The sequence below is a fragment of the Micromesistius poutassou genome (genome assembly GCF_964030765.1).
Source record: "Micromesistius poutassou genome assembly, chromosome: 20".
NCBI lineage: Eukaryota > Metazoa > Chordata > Actinopteri > Gadiformes > Gadidae > Micromesistius > Micromesistius poutassou.
The window spans coordinates 941,257-966,682 of NC_140290.1; the positions used below are offsets into that span (position 1 = coordinate 941,257).

General features: G+C 43.8%; 1 protein-coding gene across 2 annotated transcripts in view; it reads left to right on the forward strand.

The window, feature by feature from the left end:
• khdrbs3 (KH domain containing, RNA binding, signal transduction associated 3) overlaps positions 1-25,426 on the forward strand; it is a gene marked incomplete at both ends in the record, with an annotated part of 84,906 nt that overhangs the window by 23,992 nt on the left and 35,488 nt on the right. Inside the window, one exon of one of the 2 annotated variants that reach the window (XM_084484455.1) lies at positions 21,464-21,615. In XM_084484455.1, the coding sequence (XP_084340581.1) occupies positions 21,464-21,615 (152 nt within the window). The remainder of the gene's footprint in view (positions 1-21,463; positions 21,616-25,426) is intronic. The other variant, XM_084484456.1, reaches the window with a different exon arrangement.

Below are 25,426 nucleotides of genomic sequence, written 5' to 3' on the forward strand. Positions count from 1 at the left end.
TAACCTCATCGCCACATTTCCCCCACCTCTTCTTCCACATTTAATTTTCATTTTCTTCCCGCTCTGCTTGTTTGACTCCAATGATGTGGCGGCGAATGAGAACAGGGAGCGAAAATATGGTTTACATGTTTCGTGTGACACTTCAATTTCCTCTCTGTCAATCAGTGTGTCAGCTCTATACCATTCCCTCCATCTGTCTCGCTCTCTTTCCCTCTCTCTTCCTCTCACTCTCACTCTCTCCCTCTCTCTCTCTTCCTCTCTCTGTCTCTCTCTCTCTCTCCCTCTCTTCCTCTCGTTCTTACCCTTATCCTGACACCCTTTTAAGCCCCCTTTTTTCTCTCTTCCTCCCTCTCCCTTCTGGTCTTTCTCTTTCACACTCTTGCGCTTTCTCGCTCTCCCCTTCTTTCTTTATCACTCCCCCACTCTCTTTCTCTCTCTCGCTCTCTCCCTCTCTCTCATTCGGCGGCACATGCCCGACTGACAGTTTATGATAGATCTAGTTCTCACTTAACAAAGGAAATGGGCAGTTGAGTAGACGAGGATTCAAATATGTGTATGTGTGCTAGCAAATGCAGAGGCTATCACACTTGACATGCCTCTGATTTACGCTCACACACACAAATAAGAATAAACACACACACACACACACACACACACACACACACACACACACACACACACACAAATACACACACAAGCAAACATCCACTGAAACTCAAACAGTTGAAATCCCATTATGATGTAGTGTAGGTCAAAATGGTAAAAAAAACAAAAACCACCACCGCCAACACCACCTCCACCTAGAGGGCACTCAGTGGTTTACAGTAGCTAAGTCCGGGCATGGTCCCCTTCGGTGCCCTCTGTGGCTCTCAGACATGGATTATCATAAAAATGGTCTTCCCTGAAGAAGAAAAGCAATGGAGAAGGAGAGAGGGCGAGAGAGAGCTGAAGAGAAGGAAAGAGAAAGAGAGAGCGAGGGAGAGCAGGAGAGAAGGAAAGAGAGAGAGAGAGAGAGAGAGAGAGCAGGAGACAGCAGGAGGGAAGGAAAGAAAGAGAGAGAGAGGGAAAGGGAGGGCGAGACGACGGTGCCGGCGGTGGCGTCTGCGTCGGTGCTCCCGCCGTGTCCTAGAGTAGTCCATTAGGCTCTACCTGTCCCTGGTCTCCCCAGGAGCCCAGCATCACTGAATGAAGCCAGGCATATTTTCATCCTCCCTGACAGCCTGGCTCTGGCTCACTCTAAAAGGGCGAGCGCTGGTGGTGGCAGCGGGGCAGGGGTAGGTAGAGGGGGTCTGTTTCAACCTCGGCTGCATATGCATCGGCCCAGATGCCTCAAGCAGGCACAATACACCAATACATCATTCATGTAAGTGTTTTCTTCTCCTTCACGTTGCTCTATAATATTAATCTGTCTTCACAGGCAGGCGTAAGGAGGGAGGAGGGGCTGGGTGTGCATCATGGATGTAGCGTAGTAGGATTCGGCTCACCCCTGGGAGGGGGGAGACGGATGAACCACCTTTCTCCTCATTGTTGATTCCTCCTCCTAGCTTACAAGGAAGTGCTGACTTTGTTCTGTAACTAAGCCGGCGCTTTGCACGAGAAACATTTTAGATAGAAGAGATAAAATATTGGACGTCGCTGGTGAATAGCCGTGATAGTGGGGATTCTTCTTGTGTCATTTCCTGTGAGATATTAGGGTAGCTGTTCCATGGCCCTGCTCATAGTTAGAGCTAGTTTTGTTCTGAGGCTGGTTGTACGCAGCATGTTTCTATGTTAAATGTTTGTGGTGCATAACGATTCTTTTTCTTGGATGTTGTCCAACAAATAAGAGATCTGAGGAAGTGTACTGAAAATCACATAATGTACACACAGGCACAAAGATACACACACACGCCGGGCCCTTATGTGCGTGCATTCATGCACACACAGACACACACTCACTCCTCATTCTGCACACTCATAAATACAGCAATAAAATGCAGCGAAGGAGAATTATTATTTTTACTCCAACCTATAAATCCATAATCATAAAACATCACTTTCTCATCACTTTCAAGGCCACTTTGATCGAGTCTCTGTGACGAAACTCATTTTATTTTTGTAAATTGATAAACATTATAAATGTGACAAATTGTCATATGCCAATTGAATGCAACTCAATCTCCTCCTATTATTTTTAAGTGACAGGATATTGTCCTGTCTACATTCCTTATGAAGCTAGCAGAGAATGTGAGATTGTGCACGTATGCTATTTATTTTGGTGATGTCTGACACTGCTTATACTCATTTTTAAATCAGCCTCGGAAACACTCATGCCTGATCCACTGCTGCATATAACCAGTGCCATAAAACCTTAACCGTCGCCATAAAAGATTCCATTGACGCAAGTGCTGAATTTGGGGGTGGATTTGGTGAGCTTGATATGCTGACATTCAGCAAAGTGACGTACTCAGGGGTGCAGGCTGAGCTAATAATTCACTTTTTTCTCTCCATGTCAGTCACCCTCAACCAGCCCCTCTACCAAGCCCAGGGTGCCAGTGTTTGTAAACATAAATCGCTTGGCCGGTGATCAGTCTACACACGCGATGATGCATATGGCATTTCCGGTTCTGATTGGGGAAAAGTAATTTTACATTAGTCTCTAACTGCCAATATCTGCAAATGTGTTAGCAGGAATTGGAAGAAACTGATCTGTATAATAACATGTTTAACATCAATATACTGTATATTCAAAATCTAACAGTAACAATAAGTAATTAGCAATCGGTAAATATAATGTATTAATTTGTCATTGTTGTGCTAAATAACTACAGTTGATAAAGCTAACACACAAAGCTTATGTAGCCATGGCTACGATACTGACTCCAGCATGCCAGCCTTTCAACATAGTACAGCATTTATTTATTCATTTCCGTGGCAACAGAAGACAGACGTCAGCAAACATCAAACAAAACAATCCGAGCAATCAGAAGCAAAGACGCAATGGTCAGCGACACGTAGGTCGGACCCGGGGCCCAATGTACCCTGGGGCCCCAATGTACCGCACAAACCCAGACCCTGGGGCCCCAATGTACCGCACAAACCAGGACCCCGGGGCCCCAATGTACCGCACAAACCAGGACCCTGGGGCCCCAATGTACCGCACAAACCAGGACCCCGGGGCCCCAATGTACCGCACAAACCAGGACCCCGGGGCCCCAATGTACCGCACAAACCAGGACCCCGGGGCCCCAATGTACCGCACAAACCCGGACCGGGTTGATTTCCCAGCCTAGTCAGGGCTTTGCTGGCCACATGTGTTTGACCACTGACAACAACATAGCAGCTCGTCTTGTTTGGTGGTGAACCCTCTCCAGGGTACGGGCACCAGAGAACCAAGGAGCCAGAGACACAGAGTCAGGACGGTGGATAACGAGGTTCAGCACCGCTCCGTAGACACCACGGCCGCCCCCCAACCCCCACGCCATGCCTTTAATCCCGCCGGCGCACTGTCCTGTCCTCTAGCACACACACGCACGCACACACGCACGCACGCACGCACGCACACACACACACACACACACACATGCACATGCACACGCATGCAGACACACACACACACACACACACACACACACACACACACACTAAGTCATTATTTGCCGCCCGTCAGCCTCGCTGGCTACTTGATCACACATATCACCCTGCCTATGTGGTAGGGATAAGTGAATACGTGTGGGGTGGGTGGGGGTGTTGGGTGGGGGTTGCCAGGGGCTGGGAAGGGGATCTGGCGAGCTAATGAATAATGCTCTTTGTAACGCGAGATATACAATAGAAGATGGCCAAAGGACCTCTCGCTCTTCATCTCGCCCTTTCTCATTATTGCGCTCTCTCTCTCTCTCTCTCTCTCTGACTCTCTCTCTCTCTGTTGCTGTCTCTCTATCTCTCTCTCTCTCTCTCTCTCTCTCTCTCGCTCTCTCCCTTCATTTAGAGGGCTAGCTTAATGTCGGCGCCACAACGTCACTCAGGGCAAGCGGAGAGACCCAGTGGCTCTGGGTGGGGGGGAGAGGAACCGGGAGATTGAAAAGAGAGATTGAACTGAAGTCACGGGCAGGAGAGCAGCTACAATGGGCCCCTTACATTAGAATAAAATGGATACATTCTTTTTGTCTTCTGCCCTTTTTCAAATTTTGACAATCCCATTTTGGTCAAACCCCCTCGGCTCTCGCCCCACCAGCCCGTTGGGGGTCCCTACTCTTCCTCTGTGCGAAACCCCCACTGCCAGCTTCTTTCTCTTCCCTACTCGTTTTTTTCTGTGGATGAACGTCCTGGGGAGTCGGCTAAGTGCTTGGCAGCACTGTGCCACGCGTCTTGACGAGCACCGACTCAGCAGACTGACACTATTCTGCAGCAGGGGCCCCTTTGGGGGCCCCGAAAGCGCTCGCTCACAGATTCACCGCTGTGTCACTCGAGAACAGCAGCATGAAGTGGCAGTGGTGGAGCGGTGGAGTTGGGTACAGCAGCAGAACAGCAGCGGCACCCGTTCAAAGCCTTCCCCGGGCGTCTCCAGGTGACGGGGAACAAGGCCCCGGGGCCCCCCGCCGGGAGCTGTAATTACGGGCCCTAAGTTGTACAATTGCTTTCTACCTCGACAGTTCTCTCTCCCTCTGTGATTGTGGTTATTAGCATGCTACCTTTCGACATGATTACCAACCATTACGGGTGCTGAACGGGTGCCCTCCTGACGTCGGGGTGGGGGGGGGGTAATATTTGTTGTTTCTATTTTTTTTTAAATTACATTAGAATTTTTATTGAAAACAACCAAAAGCGACTTTCTCCATTCACTGAGTAGCCAGCCGTTTTGAACAGCTACTTAAGTGGCCGTGTACCCTTTATGTTTTACGTGATTTATTTATATACTATCGTATCGTATCGTACAATACAATCGTATCATATCGTATGACGATATTCTTCTGCAGTTGTATGATGACAGGAGAATAATAATAACTCTATATTTATATTTATCTCTTTATAGCGTTTACATTTTGTATTTAGGGAATTTATTCAACACATTTTATCCAAAATTACTTACAATGATTCATACACAGGTTCACGGCAGTGAATGCATGCAAGACGACAGCCAGCTCGTCAGGAGCAGTTAGGGTTAGCTGTCTCGCTCAGGGAAACCTAGACACCCAGCTAGGAGGAGCCGGGGATCCAACTAGCAACTTACCAGTTACATGTCAACCCGCTGTACCTCCTGAGCTGAACCGCACCAAGTCAAATCTTGCCGAGCCCGGCCAATATAGAAGTAAAACGCTATCTATCTCACTGTCTCTGTCTTTTTTTCTGTCCCTCTTTCTCTGTCTCTACAAATTCCTTCTTTGGGATCAAGTGTGGGGTCGGGGAACTCCTACTCTTGTGAGGATGTGGAGCGAGTTACGCTCGCAGAGTGAGTGTTAAGTGAAGTTATCCTTTATTCTCCCTTTTTGGGGGAAATTTTTCTCTGATTTTGACCCATCCGGGAGCCAGTGAACACACCCGGAGCAGTGGGCAGCTGCAGTGCAGCTCCCGGGGAGCAAGTGGGGGTTTCAGGTGCCTTGCTCAAGGGAACCTCATCCGTTGATGAGGATGTAGGAGATTGCTGCACAACCACTCCCCCCGTCCATATTTTTGCCTATCGTTTAGGATTCAAACCGGCCACCCTCCTGTTACTGGTCCAACCCCTTAACCAGTAGACCACGGATGCCCTGTGGTCTCATGTGTGAGTGAGAGTGTGACTGTGTGAATTAATGATTAAGGGAGTGAGCATGCAAGTGAGTTAGTGTGTAAATGAATGAGTAATGGACTAAGGGCCCTATTTTAACAGTCTGAAACGCAAGTTTGAAATGCAAAGTGCAAGTTGCTTTGTGGGTGGATCTCTGGCGCCTATTTTAACGGCGGATAAATGACTCTTGCGCCCGAAGCAAATCTAAAATGGGTTGGTCTGAAACCCGTAGGTGTGTTTTGGGCGTAACATGCAATAAACCAATGAGAGTTCCATCTCCCATCCCCTTTAAGAGCCAGCGCATTTGACTTGACGAGTTGATATTTTGACAGTGCGTTTGCAGTCTCCGCTGAGACAGAGGCATGACCAGAGGCATGACCACATGAATTTCAAACTTCAAATCGCTCAGTTTATGGCCAAATAATAGGCCTAATTCACACATGGAATAGCGTTTTCTTCTCCAACTTCAGAAACACTGAGTTGTCATGTAAATTTCGGAAAAGAGAACTTAACACATATATGATATGCGGACGCGGTACGGCCGCAACTGTGGGTCTATTTAATGATATATGATGATATGTGGCAATACATTAACAAACATTGTTTGTTACCAGTATTGTATACATTATCGTTATCGACTTGTGTTCATAATATGCATGTGTCCCCCCGTTAATATACATTGCCATGGACTGTATATTGCGTTACGTGTTTAGTTTGCATGTGATTAAACAGATGGGTGTGCACACACGCGCGCCAAGCATCACCTGCAATATTTCATTCTTTTAAACACTCAGTCGCGGTAAAACTATGTTTTCTCACAATCAAATCACAATCATCAATCCTAAAAGTTATGGGCTTGTACACGAAGTCTGTGTCAAGAAAATATGTGGTTGCTGTATGGTGTTTGCAGATGCATTGATTTAAAAGTACAACTTCTTACTGCTGTATCAGCTGTTCTTTCCCAAATCATTTAACCAACCATTTACCCTAAAACAAGATTTTGTTTTGGAAGGCTGGGATATACTTTACTCAAGTTTATTATTGTTATTATGATTATTATTTTAATGCTTGGCATAGCCTACTACAGTGTTCATTCATGCAGCCCCTATGGAAAAAAATGTTTCCACAATCCACATGCTATTTCTATGCAGTTTCACACATATGAATAATCTTTGACATCATAATATTTCAATTAGGCTAATAGTTTGCATGTTTGTGCTGTGTATAGCCTATGTGTGTGTAAGCTTATCCGCTAGTGCATTTAGACCAGGCATTTTTCGGTCAGTGGCGCAATTGCAGTGGCGCAATTTTTAGATCGGTAAAATAGCACCAAGTATCATTTGCGTCGGAACACGCCTCAGCTTTTCGCCGACACGCCACTCCAAGCGCAAGTGAGTGAGCGAGCGGGTGAGCCAGCGAGCGAGTGAGTGTAAATGTGTGAGTAAACCAGTGAGTGTGTGAGAGTGATTGAGTGAGGCAGTGTGCTCGAATAAGTGTGTGTGTGAATGGATGAATTAGGGAAAACAGTGGGTGATTGAGTGAATGAAAATGCTGCTTCTTTCGTTCTGCCTCCTCCATGTCTCTCTATTAGCTCCCCCGCTTGGTCTTTATTCAGCCTGACCTTTGTTTCCCCCGAGCACTCAGTTATGCACTTAAGCCATTGTTGTCATCGAAAAACAAAAAATAAGTAAAGCATGTCCCTTTATAACCGTTGAGGCAATGATGGTCCCTGTTGTCATAACCTCTGCAACCGCACGCCAAACCTGGCCCCTCGCAAGTCACTTTACACACGGCAGCGGTGCAAATGGCCATGAGTAGTATGAATAATATGTATGAAAGCAATACGGGCCTCTTTCCCGGCAATTAGCGTTGACTGAATCGATGGGCTGACTGGATTGTCTTGTTTCCAGCAAAGCATCTCTGGCCCTGAGATGATATTGGTATTGCTTGACGAGTCATTTTTCCGCGAAAACGATATCAGATTTGTTTAGAAAAGATCTCTTTGGATGGGGAGGCTGGCAGTGTGTGTGCGGACGTGCCTGCGTATGTATGTGTGTCTGTGTGAGTGTGTCTGTGCATGTGTGCTTGTGTATATGTGTGTGTGCTTGGGAGAAAGTGTGCGCTCTTGAAGCAGTGTGCTTGTGGCGGGGAATGCAGCCTCTCTGCCTCAGATTAAGTGGCTCGGCTGCATGTTGGCCTTCATCTTTGGAGACGTTTCAATGGCGATACAGGCTGAGACATTGTTAAGAGGGAACAGGCTGCCGGTGTCCATTTACCCCAGAGAGAGCCGGTGTAATCCATCAGTTTGGCTGCTGCCCGTTCAGCGCAGGGCCTTCCCCTCCCCAGCTTGCCTCACCACTAACTATCCCCCCAGCTCCCTCCCTCTCCCCCCCCCTCCACCCTTCTCTCTCTCTGTCTCTCTCCCTCTCTCCCCAAGCGTCCTTATCTCAGTCTCTGGGCCTGATGATGATTGGGACCGCTCAGTCTTTTTACGGTAAAGGCCGTCTCTGATTTTAATCTTGTATTGAACTGAAGATGTAGAGGGGTGTGTTTGTGTGTGTGTGTGTGAAATCGTATAATGATTTTCTTTAAGGGGGGGGGAGGGTTTCATTGAGCCCGGACACGTTGTTGCCGGGATTGGCTGTTGGTTGTATTTCCTCGCCTGTCCTTTACCACCCATGTGCAACATGGCTAATTTTAGAACTGTGTCTCCGGTGGGTTCTTTCCTCTCCCTCTGGATGCTCCGAAGTGAAAGGTGTGCAGAAAAAGTAAAAGTGAACAATGGCTTCGGTGTTGGCGAGGTCTGGGGAGAGAGGCGCGGTGTGGGGAGTCTGGTTTCCTCCTGTCCATTCAAGGGTATCACTTACTGTAACCGTAGACGGAGCTACAGGACACTGAGTGATGGGCTGGAGGAGAGCTCTTCAGTGGGGCCCAGACCCGGTCCACGGTGTCTGGGGAGTGTGGAGGGGCGTACATAACAGAGGGGGGTACATGGCGGAGGGGGAGGCGGAGGCGGGAGGAACGCTTTATTTTTGCTCACTTTTATTCCTACGGAGAAATCCCTGTTGACTGTTAAGGATAAGTACACTTGGTAGAGTGGTATACTTTAAGTGTTACTTTGATTAGTTATTTCAAGTACGCTTGGATCTGTTTATGCTTTTTATGGTATTTTTTTTACCAATTTAAATGAACCAAGAGTATTTTCTTTCTGCACTCGAATTCAATGGAGAACTTTGTATTTGTTTTGTAAAATGAAGGAGTGAAGGACGCATTTTCAGTTTCATATGAATTACCACAAATTAATGAAGGCACTTTTTTTTAAAACTTGAACACAGGTTTGAATCATTATGGGTCAAGTGTCCTCTCTCACACCGATGTTCCTGGAGACAAATGTTTCACATGGCCATTTCATCACAAAGAACATGTGCCAACCAAGAGAAATTACCACACTTTGTGTATTAATATTTGATCACTTTGAATTAATTTGAGTCCTTTTTTAATTAAAAGTTTGACAGTCATTGTAATGGTGGTTCTATTTCAAGAAATGTGGAAATAATAGAAAGCATTACTATTTAATATGTTCAAGAACTAATTAAAGAATCTTTGCTTAATCTTTTAGCCTAATTTAGATGTATTGTGCATGACACCAAGGGAATAAAGTGTAAAAAATAAGAAGCCTTATAACTTTTTTAACTAAACCATTTATCACTGGGCACAGCGATGACAAATTGAGTCAAGCTACAAAAAACAATAGAACCAAATTGATTGGAGTAATTCCACCACAGAGCCTCCCCTATGGTTTTTAAAACTCTGTTAAAATGAAAAATAACATTTTTTATGAGTAAGGAACCTTTGCATGGGAAAAGAGCATTGAAGTCATAGAAACATATAGACATTTCTAATTTTAAAAAGTTTTAGTTTTACTGTTAACTGTTACTGTTAGAAATATCCCCTCAGAGCACAGTGACCCAGCAGTTATCTAGCTGTGACTCACCATGTTTATCACAAGCCTGGTCCACAGCATGCTCTTTTATATCCTTCTCTTGCCTTTTCTTTTATGAACCTCAGTTTTTGTCCCACTTGTTTCACCCCAAGCTAATCTTCATAAATTGTGATTCAGATAGTCAAAACATCACTGTCGCTATTGGGCAGAGCACATGAAAGGCTGTGGTCCTTTGAGAGCAACATCCTGTCTCTGTTGATCAAGAAGAAGTTTTGAAGCAACTATTAATGTCATAGGAAGTGTGTCCGGATGACCCACAAACCATTCCTCTTGTTTATCAAAGTCCCACTCTGGGTTGGGCGGGTTTATCCACCATTATTTATGAATTATGGATACAACAATTATTAACCATTCATTAAATACAGGTTCACCTGTATAATGAGACCGGTAAAATGAGAAACAGTTTGAATAATAAGGTTTCTATAAAAATATAATAATAATAATAATAATAATTATTATAATAATATATTAATAATATAATTTTATTAAAATAAAAAATCGGTTAATTTCATAATACAAGGAGGCAGACCAAGAAACTGTTACACGGTTTAGATAGTCTTTAGCTTCATAATTATTGACATCATCCCTGACACGATTATACAGCAATTTAAATTAATAATCGCGTCAAAAATTACAGTTGAACTAGTCAACCTAGCCTTGTAAAGACAAGCTTATGTTCCGTTCTTTCACCAAAATATTTGATGCATTTAGAGGATTAAATTATACTTTACTTTTAATCCAGGTGTAAAATAGTGCAGTGAATGGCAGTTCCCGGATAAAGGGGGATTATGTTGTGCACTCGTTAATACATACATACAGTACACACCTCTATAAATGTAGTTTACCACTATGGATGCAATAAGAGGCTGTTGAGAAACATAAAAAGGCTGTTACTTCCACCATGTCCTCCAACATATACATTGACCATGGTCACTAGGACAACGATACAGGATCTGAATAAACAGATTTACTGTATTTGCTGGATAGAGCTGTAAACAATCAACCTTGATGCTAATAGAATTAATGTTGCTTTTCCCGCAAACACTGAAATTTCAGCTCCAGGATTTGTAATTATTTTATTGACGTGGAAAAATCCTGTTTGCATACAATGTAAAGGACCTTTAGAAAACAAAAACCTTGCATGAAAGTGGCAACCCTTTGCATGCCACAATGGGAATGAATGCAGACCGTGAAAAACACTCTTGAATTGTTGTCATGCTACTCAGACAGTCGATAATCCATTGCAGAGATGATGGTACAACAGTAACTGCCATATGATCACACGCTCAAATGAGATTGAGCCATTAATCCCAAATGTAAAAAACCCTTACGGATAATCTCTAGTAATCAAACAACAGAGGATGTATTTGTTCCGGTAAATCATTTGCCAAAAAAATAAGGCTTTCAGCGGCCTGGTGCCAGCGCTATCTCTGACAGCGTTCAGAAAGCGGCGTTTTGACGCAGCATGAAAGCATCTTTTTGATTGTTCTTTGTTTCTGAACCTTTTGATTGATTACAGACATGGGAAGAGTGTGTGTGAGTCAATAGCTTTCCCAGGCTGGGACAGCGGGCCTGAGAGGAGGCAGGGGAAGGTTGTATTTCTGGAGAACGGGACTTTCTGGATGACAGTACACCAGAAGAAAACATAACAGGGTTGTGAAATTTGCAAATGCGTTTATTATTAAAACCGCTTCAATCATTGTACAAATGATCTATCTGAGCATTCTTTTAAATAAACAGACTCATTCAAACAGCATCTTTTTTGTTATGCTGCTGATCACTACCTTGTTGCGAAGCCTTTCCATGAACCGCACCGTGCAGCGTCTGGAATCGACTACATGAGGTCCTTCATGCAGGCCTCTGAGCAGCTGTTAATCAAGGCCCGGTGATGAGGAGTTGAAATGAGAAGTGAAAGGCGGTGCCGTCGTCACAGGTAGTGATGATTCAGTGTATTCTGATAATGCCGGGCTGGAAATAGTGAAGTGCATTGAAGCCCCCCCTCATCCTTTTCAATCCTCCCTCACTCTCTCCCAACCAATGACGCTTGCATGGGAAACTCCGTCAGGCCAAAGGGATGTGGAACTGATAAGCATCCACTTTTGTTAATTGTGGGATTGTTCGAGTGCTTGAGTGGTTTGTTCAAGTATTGGACCAAAACCACCCCACAGCCTCCCCTATCAGCGGCCACAGAGTATGTGTCCTTTTGTGTTTTCCTCTCTGTATGAAACACAGCGATGAGTAATTGTGTATGAATACGGCCGTACAGTGTTTTAAGTGATTCATGGTCCCGGCTGCGCTCCACCATTCATCCCCCAGCCTGCCTTGGTCCTCTCCAGTGCTAGCAGTGCTCTGCCCGCTGTTGTTGTGCATGTACAGAAATCGAACACAGATAGCGAGTCTATAGCGGGGTTGCCCGGCACCCAAGGCTTTGTTGTCAGAAGGGGGGGGTGGGGGCGGGACAGGGATTCAACTGAGGCCTAATTGGAAAAAGGGGACAAAAAGAGAGGGAGCGAAAGACAAAGAGATAAGGAGATGGAGAATAAAGACAGTGACAGAGAGATAGCGCTGTATTGTGTGGGAAGGCATGTTAACCTGTTTGGCCTCCTTTGTACTTTGAAATGTTAAAATGTGTGGATTTTACTGGTGTAAGAGGCAGTGCTAAGGAGATGTGAGGGTAGTGTGGGTGAGCGGTGATAGCCGACAGTGGGGTTGGGGTCGGCCACATCTTTGATGTTCTTTGGGGCCACAGCTTTGGGTTTTTCACTGTCTAGGAAACTTGGATTTAGCATACTTCAATACAGATGGAGCTTATTTCAATAAAGAAATGTGTGTTGGAACATAGCTATAATAACCCGTTTCCTCACCTGTCATTAATTTGTTTACCAGTTTACCAGTTGGTGCTGGAATGATTTTTAGATTGTAGGCCTATTGTGTTGAATCTTAACATATTCATTTTAAAGCACCTGTTGGGATTTTTAGAATTAGAATTAGAATTTCCTCAAACAGACTTTGTCACTTGCTTGATTTTGCTCTGAAATGAGGATGGCGGTTTTCACAAACATCCGTTGCATAGAGTATCTGTAACATATCTGTAATCGTGGTGCTGAATTGTAGATTCTCTGGTCAGTCTGACATACCTTGCCTCAACCACAACACTTTCCTTTAAACTCTGACATTAACCACTGCTGTTTCTGTGTCTCATGTTGGGCCTTTCTCAATACCAAGAATGCAAACAGACTTGTGTTCTTGGGGAGAACATTCTTGATGGTCATTCTTGGAAGAATTAACCTACAAGGTCACAAGCAAGCAGAACGCTGTTGACAGTTTGAGACAATGTGTGCTCGCTGGTATAGCGGCTCCTCGCTTGAATGCCGAAATGCATGCTGGGATGTCTGCGCTGCCAAGTTATCAACTGTTGCATCCTCTGTAAAATGGGCGTGTCAAGAACATTAGACCGTTCTTGTGAAATGTGAACTTGTGTATTGCCATTGGTTTGTACAAACCTTTGTAACTCTAAGGTTTATCATGACAGGAACATGTCTCTTTTAGAGTTTGGCTTTTGTTACTATATTCCGATTATTAAAATCTTCGATATAAAGATGTTATTAGATGCTGTCTTTAATATTTGAATCTTCTTAATAGTTGATAGGACAGCATCGCTTGGCTTGTAGAAGGAAAAAACGATAGGTTGTACAGTTTTTTTTTACAGGGTTGGGATTTTGTCTTTTGTGTGCAATTTCCTGTTATGGTTTACTTTCAATAACTTTCAACTTTCAATGTTCTTGTTGTTGTTTGATAACCCCTTTGGGTAATGGAAGTGTGGCACCATCCAATCAATTTATTTTTGAAGAAGAGCACATTCTAGACTGTTAGTCTAGAAGGATGCACAATGTCAGGAAATACAATTCTAGTTTGTCAGCATTTCAAAACCATTAACGATGATCCACAAAGCGGTGTCAACAGCCGCTGTCACCGTACCACTGGCTCTTTTGAAAATTATTCTTCCTGTCGGTACTCGGTAGTGCATTGCCGCTGTTTTGCTAAATTGAATGCTGGCGAATTTGTTCTATACGCTGAAACGTTTTGTCTTGATCGGATATGAATTCCATGCGTAATCAAACAGAACGGAGCTCGGAGACCGGAGATAGTTTGTTTGTAGAGGCAGTTGGTCATAAAGAGGTGCTGTGCCTCTCCTATAGACTGTAGGAAGCCCTGATAAGCCAATAGATTACCACACCAAAGTCACAAAAAATGAGTTATCATTGAGGCGCATCTATTAACAAATATATATCATCATTTGATTTGACGATCATTCCACGATGGGTCTGCATGACGAATCAGATTAGACTATGAAAAATCTTATTTGAGGACACTCCTAGTGATAGGATAACCCCCCTTCCAGAAACGGGTATGTGTGTGTGTGTGTGTGTGTGTGTGTGTGTGTGTGTGTGTGTGTGTGTGTGTGTGTGTAAAACGGTATCAAGCTTAACAGCAATATTTCAACTCAATCCTGCAGTGCAGTTAGCAATAGTATTTTAACATATTATGTCTAGAGATGCTCCGATCAGCATTTTTGGGCCCGATCACAGATTTCCAATCACCAAAATCATGATCTGCCGATTGCCGATCACTGCCAATCACAGAATGGTAGGGGAATGGGAATCTTCCATATCTTTTATCTATAATCTGGATATGCGGCAAACACCACTCTTTATTTATTTTTTTTGGATCCCCCTTGACTGAAACATGCCGCTAAATGCGTTCACCAAAGCCTCCGCAGAATGTGTCATATATGGTACTGAAATGGGCCTGCCTGCATACTGCTGTATATATATGGTGCTGAAATGTGCCTGCGCGCATACTGTTGTTGTCTGTAGGGTCAAGCGAGCGGCACATGGGATACTTATCCGGGTGTACATGAGCTATACAAGTTCTCAGTAAACGACACTGAACGTGAAACTGCCTCCTTTGCCATGTTTAAAGTTAACCCGTGAAATCCTGGCAGTGTAGCACAATGTTGTAGACGGTAAAACTCATGCTGCCATTGACATGTTCCGCTTTGAGTTTCCGCTTTTTACCTACTTCGGAACCCATCTGTCCGAGCAGGCGAGGCAAAGCCTATCAAAGAAAACAATATAGTAATAATATAGGCCATTATTAGTTATGCATTTAGCTGACACCTCTATCAGGAGCAACCTGCAACCCCAAACTTAGCCATTGTTAATGCCCTGTTCCAACCCCTGAACCTCAGGTGACTCCAGAAAAAGATAAAGTCTCTACGTAGTTAATGAAGGGGGACCATGTTATGTTGAATTTTTTTCACGTGAGCGGCTTTTTTGATCGCCGCTTTTGGGGTTCTCAGATCAAGCAATCGGCTGATCATGATCAACGTCACATCAATCGGAGCATCTTTAATTATGTAAAAATATTAGATTGTATTTGATATAGTATTTTAAAAGTGATTGTGACTCTAATGTGCATGGATCGCACCACGACACCGTTAACTACCTCACAGACAGGATGTGGTGGTGGATTTACATCACCATAGTTACAACGATAGGCTGTTACCACATGAAGCATTCGTGTTCCATACACACGTACGCAGTCATGAAAAAGGTGATCCTCCTGTGGCATAAAAAGCCCTATGGTTTATGAAGCATCCAGAAGACGATGATGATGTGTAAAGCGGCCGTTTGCCGTGCTGCAGAGAAGGAATGCTCTTCATTAGGGAGAAAGCATTCAGAGCCAAATGATCGGCGTGTCAAACTCAGCTGCTTGCTAACCAGTGCTTGGCTTATGGCTTGGCCACCCTCGCACATGGATCTGCCAACTCAAACTCAGTTTTATTTATGTAAAGTTCTCCTCTCCATGGGAGACGGTTACAAATGCATACAGAACGTATGCTAATGAGCTGCAACTGTGCAAATAATGCTGTCCAGTAACGGTATATTTATATCCTTTATTGCGCTAAAGATCACGAAAATGCCCCAAGAAATTAGAAAACATGCATTTTCCAAGTGTAATGGTACACGTGTTCAAATTGTGGCGGGGGAAAGTGAGGCGGTAATTGGCGCTACTTTATGGCTCGCTCGCTGGTGGTAAAGCTATAGATGTAGAGCCTCCACAGGCTAGTACGCATAACAACTTCCCTGAAGCACCCCTGACTGCACTCCCTGTGGCTTCACTGTAACAGTGATACACAGGCTGGCGTGGAGATCACATGGTTATATTCCCCTTCCCTCCATCGTCACCGTCCCACCGTTTGACACGACGACGAGACCCAGAGAGCCGTGTCTCTGCCTGGTGCTGGATGCACTCACTCACTCCTCTGTTGGTTCATTCATTCATTCATGATGCTTCGCGGGGGCCTGTTCCAAAGGAGAGGCTCCAGGGGATTGGAGGGGGGGAGGGAGTGGTGGCAGGTTAGGGGTGCTGGGGTGTGAGGGGAGGGGGGGGGGCGGGTGCTCTTCTCCTCCCTCTTAGTCCCTGAACATTATCTCCCACACTGTAAGCGGGTCTTGGCTCGTTACCTCACAGTGGAGAGCCAAGCTGGCAGAGTTCTGGAGTTGGGACGGGGAAGGGTGGGGGAGAGAGAGGGAGAGAAAGGAAAGGGAGGGTTTGGACTGGGATGGGGGGGGGGGGGGGGGGGGGAGGCTGGGCAGGGCGAATGTAATCTCCAGATTAGGGGGTGAGACGAATCCCTGCTGCCTGCCTGACCTTGTCATGGCAGTAGAGGAGCCACAGCGAAAATTTCAGGAAGCGATATTTCAGGAAGGGAGCGTGCAGGTTTTCTGAGAGTTACCATCTCACTTGCAAAGGAGAACAAGCTTGACACCAAGATTTACACTCAATGTGTGTGTGTGTGTGTGTGTGTTGTCACAGTGGCCGAACACATGAAATGAGTGCAGCGGAGTATGAATTGTGACATTGTTATTATTATCACAGAAGCCGTTCCAGGAAATTATTAAATAATAATGCTAATAACAATTGTGAATTATAGTGATTTCATTTCATAGAATCCAAACATTATATATGATTTATTATATTATGTTTATAGGATTTCCTTTGTATTGATAGATGCATTATTAGTATTACATTGTGAAAGGTATTTAATTGAAATGCATTGACTTAAACAAGAAGACGAGTTAATTAAACATACAAAGGTTATCAAAAGAGCCTTTTAACTATTCTTACCTTGAGTGCAGACACAAATTGCACACTACACCCTCACCCACATTTAGTAATCAATTTATTTGTGGGATCTATTTGGCCTCCATTATATTTAGAGTTTGGCTAATATATAGTACTCTGTTAAATGTTTGTATATACCCACCAATCAATAAATATGTGACGGTTTGAGGTTTTCCATCAATTCACTGTGATTATAGTTGAGTTAAGGCCTGCATTACAGTTGAAGATATCTCAAAAAAAGTACCTAACCATAACTATGAATGTATATGTATATTAACAATACATTTGGTCTACTATAATTTACTTATTAAATAATAGTGAGAGAAATAAACACCTTTTCGGACACCTTTTCCATATTTTGTTCTTGGGAGAACAAAATATGGAAAAGGTGTCCGAAAAGGTGTTTATTTCTCTCACTATTATTTAATAAGTAAATTATCTCCTTGTACTTATAAAATGTATTTATCTGTAATAACTCTGTGTTGTCATTGCATTGCATCTGATTATGTTACTTTTCTGAAAGTTACCAAACAGCAAAACAAAGAGTTGAGTTTAATATCCGTTTTCATATAGAGGTACGATTAAACTAATTGTCTCCATGAGAACCACATACATTAACGACAAAGTCAGTCTAACACTATATTTCCTTTTTTGGTGTCAAATGGAATGTAACATACCTTACCACCTCATTTCTAATGAAATAATCATAAGAAAAGGAAATTGCATCTGAATGAAATTAGGAACAATATGAGAAACATAATTGAATGAGAGTTTGTCAACACACACATTCAAGAAATTGTCATTATAGGGATTGGAAACTCCATTCTGACGTGAAATGAATTGTGTTGTGTTTTTTGATGGTGTTTATCATTTTCGATTATTCTTTTAGGCCTCAGAAAGCAATGGCTGTTTTTCATTTGTTTTCATTGTTAACTATTGATTGAATTATTGAATTATTTGTATTTCAGAAATATGGAAACCATATTTAGTTTGATTGATAGAATTTGCATTATGTCAATTTCAGTTAGCATTATTTTGTTTTATAATAAGGCCTATGTCTGATTAGTATTTCCTTTTTCTTGCAGTTTCACCAAAATAATAACATGAGCCATGTGAAACATTGAATTTGTTTGAAATATTTGTCACATTTGTCTGAATGTTTATCAGCGTCCACACAGAGCAAGCCAGCAATTTGGGGGAATACATACTTGCCTACGTTAAATATGTCTTGTATATTACTTTTTAAACAAAAGTTACAACCAATTTCATATAGGTGAGTAAACTTGAAATGTCAGCCCAGGTTTGCTTGATTTAATAGACCTCCTTGGCTAAACACTGTCATAGTTTCTGTGAATCAGTGCCAGCCATTAGTTTAGTTCCAATTCAGCAAGAGCGTTCTTTAATTTGGCTCATGTTGCTGAATATCCATCCAACAACAGGATATGTACAATGTGTCCACATAACACATCAACATTACGCCATGACATGGCGTAATGGGGCATCCGTGGCCTACTGGTTAAAGAGTTGGACCGGTAACCGGAGGGTGGCCGGTTCGAATCCCGACCGGTAGGCAAAAATATGGATGGGGGGAGTGGTTGTGCAACACTCTCCTACGTCCTCATCCACGGATGAGGTGCCCTTGAGCAAGGCACCTGAAACCCCCACCTGCTCCCCGGGCGCTGCACTGCGGCTGCCCACTGCTCTGGGTGTTCACCGGCTCCCAGATGGGTCAAAAGCAGAGAAAGAATTTCCCCCAAAAAGGGATAAATAAAGGATAACTTAACTTAACTTAACTTAACTTGACATGGCTTTTCCTCAATGTTTTCAACCGGATCAAAAATATTAGAAAATTACTAAATCACATTTTCTTTTAATGTAATTTCACAATTGTGTGAAAAGTGCCCTTTTTTTTAACAATTTATTATGCAAATTGCCCAAGTCTTGAAGGTTAAGGACAACATGAAATAAACCGTACAGCAGGGTTATCTTCAACAGGATGTTGAAGGCATAGCAGACATGTCCTGTGAGGGCCCTGTGTGCATGAATGGGTGTATGTGTGTTAAGTCTTTGAGGGGGCCCTTTGTATGAATGGGTGTGTCTGTTTATTGCAACGTGTGTGTGTCTGTGTGTGTTTGTGTGTGTTAAGTTCTTACTTCTAGTTTCTGTTGCATTAAGCACATTTCTGTACATCCCAAAAGGCTTTTCATCCGTAACCTCCCATGAAGCTTACTCAGAATATTTGAGAATAATTGATCTGCAGTGAATATCATTTTCATTTTCATCATGAATAAATTCCAAAGTAACAATTGTCTTGAGCTGCATTACATGTAACATCACACCTAAAACCACTATATACACTTGTGGCTGTCCAAATGCAATACAATAGTGGGTTACAAAAAATAAAGAATACCTTTGATATAATATGATGAGTCAGTTTTGACTCAAGTAACAGGTCTACTTTCATAAATAACAAATGTTGTTCCTATTAGCGTCAACGGAAGAAAAAATGAAACAACATAACATTTATAAAATATGACTGTTGATGTCTGTTCCTTGCTCAGTAATAAGCAGAATACGCACGCCACCAGGGGTGTAGATGTTCAATATTTATCTCCTCCGCTTGCTGTTGAACTGAAGTAGGATTAATGACCCAGTTGTCTCCACCTCCTCCTCCTCTTCACTCAGCCAGCCAGCCAGCAACACTGGGCTGCTGTAGTCATGCATAATCCCACCAAATCTACCCTGCTTATGAATTTTAAATGGAGAGAGGGAGAGGGAAAGGGTGGAGGGGTCTAAATCACAGGGCTGCTTTTAAGTGAATCCATTGCTAATAGGAAGGCAGGCAGCTGCCATGCTGGCCCTGTGAGTGGCTCAGCTGCTCATGAAGCAAGCTGTCTGTACTGTAAACACCGCTAATAATGATAAGAGCAGCTCTGAGGAGGAGCATGGTTACAGAAAGACAGAAAGACCTTTATCATTTATTTGAAGGTCAACATTATCTTCCACACACCTCAGACGAGGCGTTAATTATTTAAATATCACGATTAACATTTGTATTAAGGCAGACACATTTGAATACACATCAACACACCAGCCTGCAGGTCCGCGCTGAGGTGGTTGTTTAGTCTGAGTTGGCACAGCTCTAGCGCTCCAGGGGTGTGGGTTTGATTCCCAGCTCGGGTGCTCCCGGGTGTGTGGAGTTTGCATGTTCATCTGTACTCCCGGGGGGGGGGGCTTAGGGGTACTCACACTCCATCCAGTGTGTATGCGTGTGTGTTTATATTTTTGTGTTTATATTTGTGTGTCTGTGTGTGTGTGTGTGTATTTATGTCTCTGTGTGTGTATTTATATCTTTGTGTGTGGGCATGTGTGTGCGTGTCGTTTATTTGTCGGTGTGTGTGTGTGTGTGTGTGTGTGTGTGTCACCCTTTCTGTGGGCTCACGTCCCATCCGTGGGACAGCCTCCAGCCCTGGTAGCTGTGACCGGGAACAAGCGGGTTATAACACCTGGATGGGTGACTCGTGTCCCACTTGGACAACATACACATGGTGATGAATTGGTGGCACTGTGCGGTATTTGTCACCACGCGGGGAGGTATCAGTGAGATAGTGGAAGGGAGGGAGCTGGTTCTGTAGTGTGGTTACAAGGCTTTCTTAACTACATTATTCTGTGTGCTTCTTGTGCATACTGTGTTGCTTGCAAACATTTTGGCACTTCGCTACAAATTGCCTACTTGTTATTTTACTTTGATAACATTCATAGTAGTTCAGAACTTCAAGGGATAAAGGTTTGGATGGTATATATCCAGGACCATTCGTTGTCACACCTCCTAACTCCAGCTTTTGAAATAAAAACGCCTTTAAAGGCCAACATGTTCCTTTCGGTTTGACTTTTGCACGACCTTGACATTTGAGCTTATGCTAGCCTACTTCACAAAGCCCTTGAAAGACATTTAAGAGGATAGGATGATACAAAGGCTACCATTACCTGGTCTTTTGCTCTGCAACTAGCATTGAAAACACAATTCACACACTCCCAATACCAGTTGGTCATTCCAGTACGTTGTCCTTCACACTCGGATTCCAGAAGCATGTTTAGAAGGTGTTTGGAAGAGAAGGTGTTTCAAAGAGAAGGCGTCTCTTTGTGTTTTCTTGGTCAGCACATTTCATGCAGTGCTTTACAATGTTAGGTTGCATCTTCTACATTGTGCCCGCTGCTTGTCTATGTTAGCGCTGTCCTCCTAAAAGCCAATGTCTGCAAGTTGATTATGTTTAATATAGTTTTGTTAGCTAAACCCTGGTAAAAATATAAAACTAATTATTTTTAGCATAATAAAACAAGCTTTATCCCCGAAACCCCTTCTTTTTATAAAGATAAAAATAATAAATAAATAAATAAATATAGAATGCCATGCGCAGTGTATGGGCAAGAATGGCATCTTGTCCGTGGTTAGTGTCAGTGATTTCCATACATGTGATGTGAGAACCGCTGTTCACCTGTTCCCCACCTGCTCCTGTCTCTTGTAGAAATTGAAAAAGTCCAGAAAGATGAGGGCAAGGAAGAGGAGAAGTTCATTGACGTCGTCATCAACAAGAACATGAAGCTGGGCCAGAAAGTGTTGATTCCAGTGAAGCAGTTCCCCAAAGTAAGTGTTCAAATCTTGCGGAATGTATGCGGTGTGTGTGTGTGTCCTAATTTTTTTGTAGTTTTCATATGCATGACATTCTACATTGTTTCTGTTACTTTGTTTGGATGCCTTTACATATTTATAAGATGACGGAAGGTAAAAGATTGGGTTGTAAGAAGCGATACAGTCATCCTATGAATATGTTTTGACTATCTTCTATCTTAGCATTTTCCTTCCACAGTGCCAGCTCTTAGCATTGATTTATTTGGTGTGGCACTGGTATATGACGAGTATTCATGAATCATCTGGAATATGAAATATCGTGCTAATCTCATGAAACATCCCTTTGTTGTTGTACAAAATGTTGCTTCTTGTGTCTCTCTTTCTAATGAGGCAATTAATTAGGGGTCAGACGAGAAGCAGGTGTTGTGTTTCAGAGGGAGGGAGAGGGATCCATTCTGGTGAGAGGGGGGGGGGGGAGAGGGAGAGAGAGAGAAAGAGACTGGGAAAGCGAAACCCTCATGGTCGTAACAGAGCTCACTTGCAATGCCGCAGAGAAGTCACCACACATGCATACACACACAAAAGCACACACACACACACCAGCAAACGCACACACACACACACACACATACACAAACACAAGCACACATACACACACCAGCAAACACACACACACACACACACACACACACACACACATGCACACACACACACACACACACACACACACACACATGTGTTATTGAAGTGATAATGCCATTGCCATATCACGAGACAAAGGTGCCCCCCCCACCCCCACCCTCCCCCCACCCTACCCCAGGCAGGAGAGATGCTTAATGGAGCCACACAGCCGGTGCATGACAGCACGGCACCCACTGGGTGGGAGGGGGGTGAAGGCTAGTGTGAAAGTGAGAGGTCCCAGGCTCTGACAGAGGGGAGTTGTGTGTGTGTGTGTGTGTGTGTGTGTGTGTGTGTGTGTGTCTGCTTGCTTGCGTGCTTGTGTGTGTGTGTGTGTGTGTGTGTGTTTGAATCTGTGTATGTCTGTGTGTGTGCCTTGCCTAAGCTCAGGTGTTTTTTTTACCTCAATCCTCACGGGCTTTGCCAGTTGGGATGGGGTGTGTTGGGTGGGGGGGGGGGGGGGGGGGGTGGGAGGCGTTATTAGTGGGTGCAAGTAGGGTAGGCGGTGAGTGGGTGTCCTGGTTTAGGAGCAGCATTGGGGTCACACAGTACAGCAGAGCTATCCGTATCCTTAAGCACAGACACACATCAGGGCCTGTCCACCCGCTGCGTTCTTATTTAGACACCATTTTTCGTGAGGCTCAATGTCGATGAGTTGAGTTTATTTAAAGGGCTAGTTCAGGATTTTGGACATCGGGTCTCATTTCCAAGTGAGCCAGTGTGTTATTAATCATTGGAGACCGTTTTCAACACTTTTCATTCAGTCCATCTAGTTGCAGAAATCACTGGTGCTAGACTAGTGCAAGTTGAGGGGAACTGCTAGTCTGCCAATAAAAACAGTTTTACCCACTCACGAGGCAAACCAATTATAATGCCAGACTATCAATGTAAAAGTCTGTGTTGATATAATAGTGTTAGAAATAAACTTACCCTTGCATTGCATTGCATTTAGTTTATAATCCCTGTAGTTGGAAGCAAGCTATGGCAGCGGCGGACTGATATTACCTGGATTGCGCTTCTCTGTTTACCTTCTGCTGTAGTGAATTGGTTGCTACACCGGAGAAAAGTGAAATTCCGCCGCTGCTGAGAAAGTAGTCCCCCAAATTGTAATGTGATCATTGCAATACAAGGATAGTTTTATTTCTAATATTATTCTATCAGCACAGACATTTACATCGATAGTCAGGCATTGTAATTGGTTTACATCGGGTGTACTTTGAGTGGGTCAAACTGTTTTTATTGGCAGGCTAGCAGTTCCCCTCGACTTGCGCTAGCCTAGCACCAGCGATTTATGCAACTAGAAGTACTGAATGAAAAGTGTTGAAAACGGTCTCCAATGATAAATAACACACTGGCTCACTTGGAAATGAGACCCGATGTCCAAAATCCTGAACTACCCCTTTAAGTGCACGTCTTAAACTGTCACCAGGATGTTAACCAAGCAAAGTGACCCTAAGCAATAGGGAGAGACATTGAATGAATTATAGATGTGCTATGAGCTCGATGATATTAATAAGCGCTGAATTACGCAGCATTGGGCTGTTAGCTTTCCACCTTGAACCGTCTGCTAGCACCGGGCATGTAATGTCATCTAGAGGCCTCTCTCTCTCCTGCACCGTGTTTCCCTGAGGTTTTCAGCTAAAAAGATTTGCTCTGACAGCTTTGATAAGTGGAGGCACTAATATGCTGTTTAGAGTTCCGACAAGTCACCGAAGGAGGACAAATTCAATTTGCTCTATCTGACATGTAGCAATGGCAAGAGTGATCGGTCCGACATGAACAGCCTTTTCCTGTTGAACCGCGACGCCTCACCTTTTGGCTTGTGGCATTGAAGTGGCATAGCCACTTTACAAAGAGCCATTAAGAACCGTGTACTGGAAGGGGGTGGTGGTCCAAAATCCATCTGTAACAAACATATTATGACACATGACGTGTGTGCAGTCCAATTTCCTCAGAGATTGAAGGTCTTTTTCCACTGATTGTTGTTAATATTAAACTCGGGTGAAGGGATTGTATTGTCTAGTGAATTGAAAGTAATTGGCCCACTGAGATTGTATTTGACTTTGATATTTTTGTGAGCTAAAGGACAAATTGCTGGCTTCATGCCATCGTCCTAAAGTCCTTTATAAATGTTCCCAAACTGGTTCTGTTCTGGGCTGTACCATAGCGGAAGTGCAGATGTGAACCACATCATATCTCTCAGAACAGCTTTTGTGTCCAAATGACCGTATGTCTTGAAACCTAGTTTTTGTTTTCTCTTGTCTGCTGTCTGCTCACATTCAGCCATAAACCGTACATATGGAAGAGAGGTAATTTTATGTAAATTAATTTATTTTCCTTATAAACCTACCGTATTGAGCATGTCAGACTTATGCTATTTGGAAGGATGTGCCATCTGTGTGATTTTGTGTCATACCATTTTTCCATATGGATATTCAACTCGGCGCACATTCTCTGATAACAACCACAATGCAAAGATGCAATGTCCATTTTCAAGGAGTAAAGACCCCCCCCCAGCGTTTCATTTCCAGGCCCCTTTTATTTTGTTGCTGTGGTGTAAATAGTGATTTATCCTTGGACCCTCGCCCCACCCCCCCCTGCCCTGCTGTCCTCAGCACAATCTCTCTGGCTGGGCTCTGAGCTCATCGCCACCCGCCACCACTTCCTCCATCCTCGTTCTCCTTCCAGGCCAGATACACCACCAGTAATGCATTCAGCACGGGGGGGGGGGGGGGAGGGGGGAAGGGAAAGGACCGAGAGCGAGAGTGATCTTAGACGTGGGGCTCTGCAATAACCTAAGCCTTGCAACCGCACGCACGCGCACACATGTACAGACACACACACAGATGTACACGCAGACATTGATACACACACACACATATACACATACAGTATTCACACACACACACACACACACACACACACACATACAAACACACACCTATAATCTTTCCCTTTCTCCAACTCACTTTCATTGAGGGTGATAAATCATAGTTTCTTGCGCCACTTGTGTCCACTGACTTTTTTTTCCTTTCTTTTTTTTTAATCATTGGCAAGCCGCATCCGTCTTCTGTTCAGCTGCCAGCGTTGGCGAGGTAGAAAGCAGTAGAAAATGGTTACCTCCCCCCCACCCGTTCCCCCCTCCATCAAAAGCAAAACAAAAGTACAAAAAAGAAATGAC